The sequence below is a fragment of the Chamaea fasciata genome, unplaced genomic scaffold (assembly GCF_029207755.1).
Source record: "Chamaea fasciata isolate MVZ Bird 193981 ecotype frontalis unplaced genomic scaffold, bChaFas1.0.hap1 SCAF_10, whole genome shotgun sequence".
In the NCBI taxonomy this organism is placed as follows: Eukaryota; Metazoa; Chordata; class Aves; order Passeriformes; family Sylviidae; genus Chamaea; species Chamaea fasciata.
Window position 1 is genome coordinate 5,829,194 of NW_027094095.1, and position 13,788 is coordinate 5,842,981.

At 40.3% G+C, this 13,788-nt stretch overlaps 1 protein-coding gene across 4 annotated transcripts in view; it reads left to right on the top strand.

The window, feature by feature from the left end:
- The window catches only part of COP1 (COP1 E3 ubiquitin ligase), a 123,957-nt gene that overhangs the window by 24,111 nt on the left and 86,058 nt on the right, over positions 1-13,788 (top strand). For all 4 annotated transcript variants that reach the window (XM_066192167.1, XM_066192164.1, XM_066192165.1 and 1 more), the window contains exons 8-11: positions 1,349-1,425; positions 6,390-6,447; positions 9,953-10,067; positions 13,535-13,670. In XM_066192167.1, the coding sequence (XP_066048264.1) occupies positions 1,349-1,425; positions 6,390-6,447; positions 9,953-10,067; positions 13,535-13,670 (386 nt within the window). The remainder of the gene's footprint in view (positions 1-1,348; positions 1,426-6,389; positions 6,448-9,952; positions 10,068-13,534; positions 13,671-13,788) is intronic.

Here is a 13,788-nt window from a genome sequence, read left to right on the forward strand (position 1 = left end):
TGCTAAGAATTATTCTCCAAGAGTTTGTAGCCAGTGCAATCCTTCTGTCTTCAGTGAGTCTTCAGGTTCCACTTGGTCCTTCCCTCTAGTCATTCTAGTGTTTAATCTTGCAGTAGGAAGCTGATGTTTTGGGAGTATATCAGGCTGCCACCTCTCAAAATACCATTCCCTTAAAGCTTCTTGGGAATCAGTTTGCAGGTCTGCTTCTTGCTCATCTTGAGCAGTCAGCATGTGTTCCCAGCTACCTCCCAAAAAGCCATTTAGATTTCTTCATGCAATTAGTATGGGTGCTGATGAATTAGCAAAACATAAATATGATGACAACTCCAAGATTTTCCATTTATCTGATAGCTATTTGGAATTTTTTCAGACCTCTTTTCCTAAATGTTTCTCAGCTTCGGTGAAATAAATATACCTTAGCATGTTTTCTTCAGACTGGTAAAAATAAGTCTTGAGATCTAGGAGAAACGATTCCCAAAAGCTGTGGGATCTCTCAAAGAGCATCCAGCTACCTGTTTCTCTGCTCTTTAATCAGGCATTTCAGTGGGCTGCAGCTGGGCTATATTCCTGGGGTGTGATGTGACCTTGGCTCTGACCTCTAAAGCCTGGGATCTCTATTGTTACAAATATCCTTCTTTCTACCTACCAACTAATAGGCACCTAGTGGGAATTTGAAAGCACAAGTAATAATTGTCCTGAGAACGCTTTGCCCCTCAACTAATGAGCTGCTGCATCCTGCATAGCTTCCCTTTCCTAAACAGATGAAAGACAGTCTCATACTGGGTGCACAGCAGTGACTTAGTCTGGGAGGGACAAAGCCAAGTTTATGTGCAAAGTTTGTCTCTTGTGCAGTTGTCCCACAGAGGACTGACAGATCCTCTTTTAAGTCTGTGGCACCACCTTTGCCCTGCTGCCTTGTGACTGTTCTTGCCATGACCCATATCCAGCTTTACTTTCCAGTTGTGAAGGCTGTTAGACAAGTTTGCACATATCTCAAAAATGCAGTTAGAGCTTGCTTGTTCTGCCACGTCTAAGGGAGATGCTGGGTTTGAGGCAATCGGGTGTTAACCAAATCTGTTGGGTTTTTTGGAGTATAAGCTCCAAAACTGCTGCTCTTGAAGCACAAAGCACCACGGCTGTAAGATTTTTGAAACACGGTTTGTATGATAACTGAAAAAAAAATGAAGAAAATCAGTGTTTTGTCAGGTATAGTGAAGATTTTTAGGTAAGGGTTGAGTAAATGTAGACACAGTTGATTATCTGCATGGAAAGACAGCAGTATTCTGTGAACACATGTATTAGACATACATTTCTTGTCAGCTCTGTTGTAATGTGATTTCTGTTTCAGGAGATGAGTGGCCTGTACTCCCCAGTCAGTGAGGACAGCACAGTGCCACAGTTTGAGGCTCCCTCACCTTCACACAGGTATGGAGCTTGCAACTCAACTTGGATTTCAAGCTGTACATGTTGCACTCTACTTGCTAGTGCTCTCCAAGCAGTGCCCAAAACACAAGCACAACTGTTTCTTGAGTGCTGTGCAGTATTTTCCTATTGTGTTTCTAATTGGTGTAAACTTTATGTGAACAAAGAAATGAAGAAAAGCCATCTGAGCCTGCATTTTGGATGAAAAATCTGCTGTGAATCAGATGCCATGCAAAACCGATGGCTTTAAATGTCATGTGAATTAGTAAACTTGAGTCATAAGCCTTCGCTATGGAATAAAATATTACTGTTATTTATATGCTAGCTTTTCTGAACTTTGTGCAGTCCTGCTTGGCCTGTGAAAGGTCTTAATTTTCTGTGGTATTGGAGTGCTCTGGCTTCCCCAGTCAGCACAGATAGCTAAAGGTATGGGCTCCGATCAAAATTTGTAATGTACAGCCTATTGATTCTTTTTTATCTGCTGTCTGTTTCAGTTTAATGAAATGCTGTTCTAATAACATAATTTCATGGGTATTTTTGTCTGGAATATTGCACAGTCTGGTTTCTTGATGATAATATTGCAGATGCTTCTTGTATCCAAGCTGTAAGTGCCTGAGTTTGAAGTGCTCTACTTTACAGATGTATACTTTGCTCTAATTTCAACAGGGCCAAGTTATGTTATTAAGTGATCATGTCTGCTCTCTCTTAGAAGTAGAGTTCTCTAAACTGTCATTTTCTGTTATGAAATTGTACTGGTAGGTTTTTTTACAGTTAGCAGCTCTAAACCTAATAGCCCAGAAGTAACAAATGGTCAGATTTCTTCCGTTAGTGAGACTTAGACACAGTGCTGTGGTGAGGAACCCAGCAATATTGGCTGGAATTTCTTGCCAAGATGCTATTTCTGGACACAGAGACCAGTATCTCTGATATTTCTATGGAGCTCTGGCTGCCCCTGAGGGGAAGGACAGGAATATGGTCAAAATGAATGGGTATGGCATTTCTAATTCAGCTCTTCACTGCTCCTTGAATTCCTTTTGGGTGCAGATTTGTTTCTTGATATGGGCTATTGCTGTTTTGCCAAGAAGCAGTTTTGTGAAACTGATGAGGTTCTTGTCAGGTGCTACTACTTTTCTGGTTACTGGCTATTAAATAGATTGGTTTTGCTCCATGGCACTGATGCTTGGGGTAAACTTGAGCACTTACCGGGCTCAGTTTGGTAGATGTTGGATGCCTTCAGGCCTAGAAACCTCTCTTTTATCAGGAGATTGTACTTACGAGTAGAAGTGTATCTGTTACTTGAGCTCAGCTAACAAGCAAGCCCCCAAAGAACTTTATCTCTTGAAAGCTGGAATAACATTTTAAGCCCAGGAGTTTTAGTAAAAGAGTTGAGGGGGTACAGTCTGCAGTGAGAGCTACACTGGTTTCAGTCTACTGAGAATTTCTTAATCTTCCTTTATGCCTGTTTATTTCATGTCCTGGGGGTCAATGAATCTCAGTTCTTGCATTTGAAGTTGTAAGATAGTATAAAGAAAACCCTGTAGTGATCTTTGGATTGATGTGCTTCCCCTGGGGTCTGCTGGGAGGTGGCAATGGGTTGGAGCCATGATGGGTGCAGAGACGTGGGCTCTTTCTTACCTGCCTGTCTGGGTCCGTCTTGGCTGTGTCTTGAATTTTGGGGTTTTCCTCCTGGTAAGACATTCCAGGGGTGTGATATAATAGGATATTTAGGTGTTTTCTAGGGAATGTGAGATATTACCTCTTTCTCTCTGCTTTAGAAGACCCCTTATCTTTTTTTTTTCTTGGTGACATTCCTGTGTTAAGAGGTAGCCTTGTTTGATAGAAATCAGTATGTGAAGGAAGTGTCTGAACAGGCATCAGTTGTTGCCAGAAGTTACTCCTGTAACTTCTATCCCTGCTCCTTTTTGACAGTTTTATATAATTCAATTAATTGCATTGGTGTGAATTACCGTAAGTTAGATTCCAGGAAGGTCTACCACTTGAAATTAATTTTATTTTCAATGTTAGGTGTAAGTTTTGAAGAATATCTCAACAACATTCCTCCTTGACAAGAGTGCTGCAGAACAGCTGATATGAAATATGCTGATTTTTTTCACTTCTCTTAACTGAAATATTTAATCTCCAGAGTGCATTTTATAGATGCCATGAACCACTAAGAGTGAAATACAAATATAGTTTGGGATGGATTCACTTCCATGTTAAAATTATACTGAACTTGCAGAGACTCTTTAACTTACCAGTGAATTAAAATGGTGTATTTAAATCAAAAATATAACTTAACATACTTAACGCACTGCTAATGAAATATAATTGTATAACACTTTAATAATGTGCCATATAAATATTACAAGGTTATCACAGACTAGTGCTGAAAGGAAGAAAACTTCTTTCTTTAGCCTTTGAATTTAAAGTTCAGGAAAATAGAGTTCTTTGGAATTCAGTTTTATCTGGTCTCTGGTGACTTGCCCTTACTCATCCGCTTCCTCTAAATCAGAGGCTTGCTTCATTAATTTTCTGTTTCTTTTCATTGTTTGTAGCTTTTTTCCTCACCAGTCTTAACATCTTCAAAATGTGAAATTACTTTGCCTTCCCTCAGCTTCTTTCAGAAACTCTTTAGCAAAAAACCCTAGCACAGCTATGATGTTTAATACATCCTTGGCTGCAAGAAACACGTGTTTTCTTTTGTGCCTACACAGGGTGTGATGAAACATTAAATTGGGTAATAGCACAGTGCTTGTTTACAGTGTTGCCTATTGCTTCCTATACTAATAGAGAACAAGAGGGGAAGAATAAGGGAGGAGAACAAATAGTTCTGTGTATGGCTTTTCTGAACAGGAGCGTGTGTTATTTTTGCTCCCAGTAAATGGTGCAAACAGAAGACAGGAATAAGCAGCTTCTCTGTGATGCTATCCAGGACTAACAGCAATAACAAACTACCACTAATAGGAGTCTGAGGGAAAATTCTGATCTAGAAGTGAGTTGCCTGGTAACTCTGGTTCAGTTATTGAAATCCTGATCCTCCTTCCCCTCCATTTGTTCTAATTATCTCCTCCCATCTCTGTAATGGGTTTTATAGTCTGTGGGTTGCCTTGTTTGTTGTTGTTGTTGTTGTTCTGGGTTTTTAAATGTCATATCAGTGTAGCTGAATTTCCAAACTGAACCTAATGTTACATCTTTTAAAACACAACTTGGAGGGCACTTCTGTAATTTTCTGATTACTTGCTTCCTGTTTACTGAAAGGAAAAACATTCAAGCATATATGAGTTAACTCAGCTATAGGCACTGCGCAGAAAATGGCTTTGAATTTGTGCTCTGGTTAGGGAGATGACATCTACACTCTTGAAGGCTTTACATCACCAGACAACCTGCAACAAAATGAGACCAGACTCTGTGTGTATTGCTGTTAATTGCCACTGTACCTGTCTCAGAGTGGTGTGCTTTTTCATTGCTTTCTAGCTGAATGTGTTATTCCTGCAGTTCTGGCAGGATCTGCTGTCCATGTTTCATTGTTTCATGCAGCCACATTCTAATTTAAAGTTCATTGTCCCCAACCATGCTTGAAATGGCTCTGCTGTTTTCTCCCTTACAATAGCTTCTGCAAATAATGATTTTTATCTCTTAGGTTTTCTTTGTTAACAGCTTTTGTCTTGCCTGGAACAAAAGTCCAATCAATCTCATTTTCCAAGTTAATTTTTTAAGTCTCATCAGTGGTTATGTCTCATCTTCTGTTTTCACCTCCCTCCACTTCCAGGGGAGCTTGAAAATGTTCAGAGAAATATTTAAGCACTGGTACCAGTGGTTCATTCTTCCAAACTTGCAGCTGCCCAGCCTGGCATTTCAACCAAACCAATTTGTTTATGGCCAAGATTCTCAAGTTTACACATAAGTTCTGTCAGCTGCCACATAAGCAGGAATTGGTACAATTATTTTTGACAAAACTAAGATCTACAGCAGTGTTCTAGAAGCTTTTTAAAGTTTTCTCAGGCAATGCTTAAAATCTAAGGTTCTCTCATAAGAAAGACTAAGAATAATGAGAACAATGATCCCAGCTAGTTTCTTCTCTGTCCGAGTCAAATGACATAGCAGAAGCAAAGTAGTTAAAAAGATTTTTTTAAAAACAAATCATGGTGATTTTCATAGTGTGTTCTGCATAATCAATAAAGTTGTGTTCTTGTATGCTAATCTTTACCTGTCCTGGAAGTACATGAAATTTGAGTGATAAATGTACTTTAATCTGGCTCTGGTGTCTTACTGTGGGAGCTGAATTTTTTGCCTGTATGTCCAAGGGCACTGAACCACCTGTTTTCTGCTTGAATCAGGAGATCTTTTTGCAGTTAAATTCCACTGAGTTTGCATGTCTATGCTGTGTTTTGAAAACAGTGATTTAAAAGGTATGTTGTGTCATTTTAGATACTAAATATGGTGTAGTATTCTCTAATAATAGTAATCCTGGCTGTCAGTATTTTTTTTAGGTTATTTCTGTATTTCCTTAATTGCCTGTTTAAACTAGTGTCTGTCTTACACTGATTTCTCTAGCTTTTCCCTTTCCAGTGTTGATTCCAACACCAGAGCATTAGACTTCTCTATTTTCTTTATTTTTTTAAGGAATTGAAATCCAGTGGTAGCATGTTATTTTCAGATTGTCTTGTGCTGCATATTTCGTACGAAGGATATGCTTTTGCATTTTAAGTAGAAGTTATTTGACTGCTCTACACGTAATTGTGTGTGACAGTGTTCTGCTCTAGGAAAACTCTGGATTTAAAAAAAAAAAAAAAAAAACCCTCTCCTAAACCCCCAAACAAAATAAAACCTTGTGTTCCCTGTCTGTAAAATGGATTTCAAAGGCAAGTATGCTGCAAGAGTGTCAAGGAGGGAATAGCAAACAGGTTAAAAATGATAAAGGATGGCTGTGCAGTGATTTAAGCAGACTATTTCTTTTATTTTTGCAGTAGTATTATTGACTCCACCGAGTATAGCCAGCCTCCAGGCTTCAGTGGCAGTTCTCAGGTAAGATAATACATAAATGTCTGCATGGGAGGGATGGGAGGGTGAACGTGGAGGTTGGGCATGGTTGAGGTGCACCCTCATCCATCTCCAGAGTGCTGGGCAGCTGGAGCCTTGAAAATGCTCTTAACTGGTTGTACGGGCATCTGCAGCTGTAGGAATGATTGTGCCCAATTGTGTGAGAGACAGCTGGTGTAATGTATTTAAATATCTGACTTTTTTCTTAAAGCTGGCTCTTCGTGGTAGAGGGGAAATAGTTTGCTCTTCATCTCCCATGTGGGCGGCACTGGGGAAGGGAGGTAAATCCCTGACCCTTTGCATTGGCTTAAGTAGCTGTAGATCAAGCTTAACTTTCGAAACAAAAAAATAATCTCCAGGCTCAGTTATGTCATTTGTCTTCATCAGGGCCTTTTACAACCCATTATAAATTCATATAGAGGGTAAAAATCTTCATATAGAATGGAGCTGTTTGGCAGGCAGCCTCCAAACTGTCTGATCTGTAGGGCCTCCTGAATTCCAAAGAGCCCCTCTGTAGTCTTGCCCTTGGGAGGGCTTCAGCTGCGCTGGGGAGGTGACACTCGTACCCAGCTCACAGTTCCAAAAAGGTTAAACAGGTTTCATTTGGTCAGATGGACTGTTGGGCACATTCCAGCTGTGCCTTGCCTGCTCTCTGGTGGTAGTGGACCATCCCTGGCACACACCAGCATGAAACTGGTAAATTAACAGGTCAAAGTGCTGTTGGATCTTATTTGATGTAAAGAAAAAACCGTGGAATTTTGAGCTGACGCACATATATGTTTCCATACAGCTGTATTCTAGTTGGCAATTAGAAAATCCCATCTATTAGTCTGTGGGGAAAACACTTGTTGTTCCTGCTACTCTGGTCTTTCTGTTCAAGCGAAAACCTCCAGAGTTGCGGTTCTACCACATTTCAGAGGACAGGTGTAATGTAGATGGGGGGTTTGTTTTCAGGACTGATGTGCTACAGTGTATTTGGTCTCCAGTGACATTACTTGTCTCAGTACTTCTTATTTCAAAGCCAAAATTAATAGCATAGCTATCCTGCTGGTAAGCTCACAAAACAAACAACCTAGACTTTCTAGTCATTCTGTATGACAGCCTTATTTGTGTGAGAATAATTTTGTCCTCAAATGCGATTTCTTGTCCTCAAGAGTGCAAGATCTGTGCTCTCAAGTACAAATTTTCAAATTAAACTTTAATATATGTTTGGATGGGGAGTTCAAAGAGAACCTGGAAGTTAAACACTTCTGTTCAAAGGTAGTCTAATTTCAGCAAGACTTCACCATAAAAACAGTTTTAAGAATATAAATTGAATTGTGTGGGTTTTCCCTAATTGTCAGTCATGGCAAAAATCATATATTGGGCACTGCTGGCAGTAAGAATTATCTAGGAAGGATAGCACAGCCTTCCTTTCTCAATATAATTACTTTGTGCATTGCCCACAAACATGTTGTTAGGGAAGAATTTATATACCTCTAAGCTCTAGGACAGTTCTCTTCCAGAACATGAGCTTCAGAAGTAAATAGTGGACAAGTCACTTAGGCCCTGGGGAATTCTGCAGGTAGTATTTAATGGCAGTACCTTTTTTCTGCTAGAAATAAGGAGCTTGTATGCAGCTAAGAAGCTTTTTCACACTTGTTAGAGGACTCTTTAGAGTATCTGATGGAGTTCAGGCAGTAAAATTGCTCCTGGTAATAGAGGAATCCAAACTGATATCCTCAGCTAGGGCAACTGTAGTAGTTTTAGCCATTGAGTAAAAATTGCGTGGGTATCTTTTCTATCTTTCCTAATTTTTTCCGCCTGTTGCCCAGTATTGCTTAGAAAGTAGGCAGGGAGCTGGCTTTGTAGAAGCTGAATATGTGGATTTTGGCAAAATCTGGGCAGGTTGGGGGTGGTCTGATGCCTGTGGGTTAGTGCCCCTTGCTTGGTTCTCAGCACAGCTGGGTTGCCACATGCTAACCTGAGACCTGCTCCGCAGGGATCTTCCTTGGGAGATGCAGCAGGTAGTGGCACAGCAGGCAAACACCTGCTTGATTCCATCTCAGTCTGGGTTCTGGCAGATCAGGCTTGGGGTTGTGTTATGTCACTCATTATGGTTCAGGCAGCTTGCCTTAACTTGAGACTGAAATGATTGTTCTTAGCCTGAAGTTGTCTTGAGCCCAAATCACTAATGATGTGCTGAGGTGATATTGCAGGCTGGTGCACAAAAATTATAGGAAGAGGCTATAGAAGTGTTCTATGAAGCATTTTTTAAAGACGTGAAATTTTAGAGAATGGTACTTGAAAGGTGTTGATGTAGGAGCACTTCCCAGTGTCCTGTGTTGAGGTTGGAGCTGCTTTTGAGATGAAACAAGCTGTGAAGACCATGGGTGCTTTCACAGGCAAGTGTGAGCCACAATGTTAGTGTGTGGGATGTGGTGGCTTGGAGGTTTCAGTGCTTGGGGTTTGCTTTTTTCCTGAAATGTTAGATTGCTTTTCATACAGGTACAAACAAAATTTGAGTGGGCTGTAAACTTACTTTGTTCTCGTTGGCTTGGTGGGTGGCTGTAATGAGGACAGGCTGTTCCCCTGCATGGATTGAGGGGGAGTTGTACACGAAGTGGGTTTTGTTCGTGCCATTGAGTAGCATTATGGGCCTTGTACTTGCTCAGGGACGTTGTTCATTAGGGAGTTCGATGGTTCTTAAATCTTTAAAAATTTAGCTTTGAGGATGTGGTATATTTAGGAGACTTCCTAAATAGAAACTAAAAGCAAGGAGCTCTTCGTGCTTCTTACGTAGTAGAGGGTTTCATTCCTTTTCATCACCCGTGATTAAAATGGTGAGTACTGCATTTTCTGTGTTTGCTTCAGCAGGAAAGATTCCTTACGTAGTTTAAATCCTTTGCTCCTACATCTCACTATTACTGTTTGGGTAGGTTGGGAAATGGCTTTAATGATGAGCTTCTGGAACTTCTTTTCAATTAACCTTTGAACTTCATGCTGTCTTTTGCTACTGTTTTATTTGCTTAGTTTTACAGAGAGTTACTGAGTTGCTTCAAAAGAAATAATTCAGTAACTAACTCATTAAAATAAACACCTCCTTCTCCTTTAATGAGCTTTCTGCCAGGAATCTGGGGAGTATTTGTTGTACAGTCTGTTTGATTTGTGAAGCTGGAAGTTGGCCTATGCTGTCTATCTCTATAAATGCAGGATAGGACTCCCCGTGGGTTGGGATTGCTTGTCCTGTGTGTGAGGCCAGAATCACTAAATTTACTAAAGTTCAGGAAACAAAACTGTCTAAAAGCAGGGATTTGTTTTTATGTTAAGGGGTGAGCAAAGGACCCTAAGAAATAACTGTTGACAGTGCCAAGATTCTTCATTTGTTGGTGTCTTAAGCTTCTAACCTATCATATATATTGTATAATTGTTTATAATTTGGTAGAATCTGTAGAAGTGAAATCCAGGTCTGGCTTTTACCTTTCTGAGGTGTTCTCCCTTCTCCCCTCAGACCAAAAAGCAGCCGTGGTATAACAGCACTCTGGCCTCGCGACGCAAGCGCCTCACAGCTCATTTTGAGGACCTCGAGCAGTGCTATTTTTCCACCAGGATGACTCGTGTCTCGGGTGAGTTCTCAAGTACTGTTCCACTTCTGATGTCAGGTACCTCTTGGAGAAAAGCTTTGCTTTAGAGAGAGCAGCTTTCTCTTCTTCCTTGCATGTGGCTATATGTACTTGTGTTACTTAGATCATCCTGTTTTGCTAACCTTGACCAATCTTTGAAGCTGCTAAATTTGGCAAACTTAATCCTGTCACTTTGAAGGGGCACATGTATTGCTTTGTAACTCCTTACTGTGAAGGGCACCACTTACAATAAACAATTTCTCTGCTGCCTGTTCTGAAGATGAAAATGCCTGAAAGCTGTGGTTGAGTTGCCCTTCTACTAGATGTGGTATAAACCCAGTAGTTAAAAACATTGCTGTTGAAATTCTACAGAGGTATAAACATGAATGGCTTTAAATGGTATAAACATAAATAGATATGTTTTCCTGTATTTAGCATGCAAGAGGACACTTGGAGGTTATCCTTTGTTATCTAGATTGTGTCTTGGTTAACAAATGGTTTGGACTGTGGAAGCTGAGTGTGCAACATAGCTGTTGTCCCGTGGGGCACACCTTAGATTTAAGGCTTGTATTGTCGAATTAGAAGCTGTTTTCCAAATTGCCTAGATTGCCTCATTCATAATTGAGTAACAGTGTGACAGCAGCTAGAGTAATTGTTGCCTACTGGATGCATGGGTCTTAATTACACACGAGATTCTGTTAAGAAATGAGAGGGTCAAATAACTGTGTCTTGAGGGCAAGAAGGGTTGTTCTGTAGCCCCTCTGGAGGAGAAACCAGCTTGGCAAGAAAAGCTTCAGGCAATGGACTGTGGGAGGCAAGAGATTTGCAGCACGGAGCTTTGAGCTGCAACCCGTATGGAGTGTGACAGACTGCAAGGAAAGCAGCCAGCCCTCAGGGGGTGGGGAACACCGCTTAGGGGTGAGAGCAGACCAGGCACAGGTTGCTGCAGCAAAGTAGCTTTACTTATAACCTTGGAAGGCAGGTTCATCACTTAAAACCTCCCAAGGCAGGATTGCTGGGTTAGAAACCTCTGCTTTTTTCTTCTCCGTGAATTTAGTTTTAGCCTCTTTAAAATAGATGTATAAAAAGGAATTTTAAAAATTAGTCAAGAAATGGCTCCAAATATAAAAGCTGCAGCATTGTTTTAGGGGAGCTCACTCTTAGAAGTATCTACATCTCCTTCCTACTTCAGAGCATGGGCTGGCTCAGTTCTCATTGTGCACAGAAAAATGATTTTAATAAGAAATGCAGCTTGTTGGGAGGTTACTTCAATATCTGAAAGACTGGAGAAGCACCTTGCATGTGTCTGGCCAGATCCATGTGAGGTGCTAGCAGGTGCTTTGCAAAATGCAGTTCTTCACAGCTCACACTGAGATGTTTTCATGCAGAGCTGTCTTGGTGATGCATAACTGTGTTTATGTAAAAATAAAACTTATTAACCAAGGATAACAAATGGGGCTCTTCCCAGCATTCCCTTGTAGAAGGCATCTTTCTTCATAATTGGAACTATAAATATGAATGCAGTGAAACTGGTTTTTTGTATTCATATGTGTCAGTTGCACCAAGAGCGGAGGATTTGCAAGTGCAGGTTTCCCCCTAAATAAGAGATAAACTATGATACTTGATTAAGTTTTCCTCTCCTAAGTCGTTCCTGCATTTTGACGCATTTTAAATAGGATTTAATGTGGATTTAAAGCTTTTTGCAGGAAGTGCCTCTGACTGTTGGAGTAGGGAGTGGAGACATAATATTACTGTAATTATCAAATGGCCTTGCACTTTGACGGGGAAGATGTCTTGAGAAATAATACTTGGTTTTCCAGGCACACATAGAAAATAAATTATAGGAGGACTGTGTTTGATCTCTAAATAGGGGAAATAGAAGGGTAGCAGCTATTTGTCCCTATCACAGTGCTGAAGGAGAAAACAGTCTTTGAAAAACACTGATGTTTGTGTTGCTTCTCAAGCTGTTTCCTGTAGTGGTCAGGTGCTGATGATGTTAATTTAGAGCGGCACTTTATTCATTTTGCCCCTTTTCATTCCTCTTGACATGGATAATGTATATGCTAGTACCCCTAAGCATGCTAATTACTAGCCTTCACTGTTCCTTTATGTGATCAAACATTAAAAAGTGCATATGAGGGACACTTCAAAATGCCTTATAAGTGTAGAGATAACAATTTCTGATGGCAAGGAATTACCAGAGTGCAGAAATGATTATTCTCTGTGTTTTCAAACAAGAAATCACAGCTGGAATTTGCTTTTATAGATCAACCTCTCTGTTCTCACCCTGGTATTTCCAAGCCTTTCTAATGAATGGATCTTGTTATTTCCTTATGCTGCTGATAAGGCTAGCTTAACTAACTAGTGGGTAGAATGTGATCTCTGTTGTGTGTGTGAGGGTGGTTTCTGTGCTGCTGCAGTGGATTCTGGGGTGGAACAGGAGACAAGGTGTGCAGTACCTGTAAACCAGCAGTGTTAGCTGTAGTTCCCCTAAGATGCACTGGTGCAAAAAGAAGGTGAGGGTGGAAGCGTTAGAGAAAGGATTATGAGAATTGCTGCAAATTTGGGGGATTGTTACAAAGCCTGAAGGCCCTACCTAATGTTTGGCTTGTGGGTATGTGATCATATTGGGAGTCCAAATTTGCCTTTGAGACATAGCTGCAAGTTAGGAATTTTTCCTTATTTACAAAATACTAAAATTTAAAATGGTTGAAATAAAATTATGTTCCTACCAAGAAAAGTTAGGACTTCTGAGAATTCAGTGAATGACTTTCAACTATCTACACTGCAATTTACTTTTAACTTTTGTAGTAAACTGTTCCATTTCCCACAGAATATTTATCATCATTATTCAAGCTGGCTCAGTTTCACCTTGTCTGTTGAAGGTCATAATTTTCACAAAACTTCTTGTACAAGGAGCCTTCCAGTGTCATGCTTGTCTTCCTTCTCCAGCCCTGAAATTATTCTCCCTTAGTTCTGTTGCTTTTGGAATAACTAGAGAAGTATTTTTTACTGAAAGTATTTTGAATGTAATTGACCCCAATGTCTACAAATGTAGACATACTGTAACAGAACAGGGAAAGGAATATACATTCACCTCTGTTGAAAACCAGACGTGCCCTTTGCAGTGCATTTTGATAGCCTTAAAAGTTTTCTGTTAATAATCTATATGGCCCATGGGCTCTGAATATGAGTAAAATAAATGAGTTTACAAAATTGTATTTGACTTCTAGGCAGATGCTCAGCATAGTAGGTTCAGCCAGCATTGTAGTGGAGAGATTTCATTTGTTCTCTGAAAAGCTCATAAAGCCTTCAGAGCATGCTTGAGATGAGAGAGCGTGATTTTGGCCAAGAATCCTCCCCAAATAACAAGCATCACATGGAGACATATATCTTGATTTTTTTATTTACTGTTGAGTTTACCTTGTTACTCTGTTTCTGCCCTCTCCAATGTCCATGGCTGTTCCTAGATGACAGCAGAACCACCAGCCAGCTGGATGAGTTTCAGGAATGTCTATCCAAGTTCACGCGCTACAATTCAGTCCGACCACTGGCAACGCTGTCCTACGCCAGTGACCTCTACAATGGCTCCAGCATAGTATCCAGGTAGGACACTCTGTGCATCTGACAATGCACCATGTGGATGTGGGCTGCTGAGGCTGAGTTAATAACCCTCATTAAGCAAGTTATTCTTGGTATATATGACAAAAATGTATATTTCTCA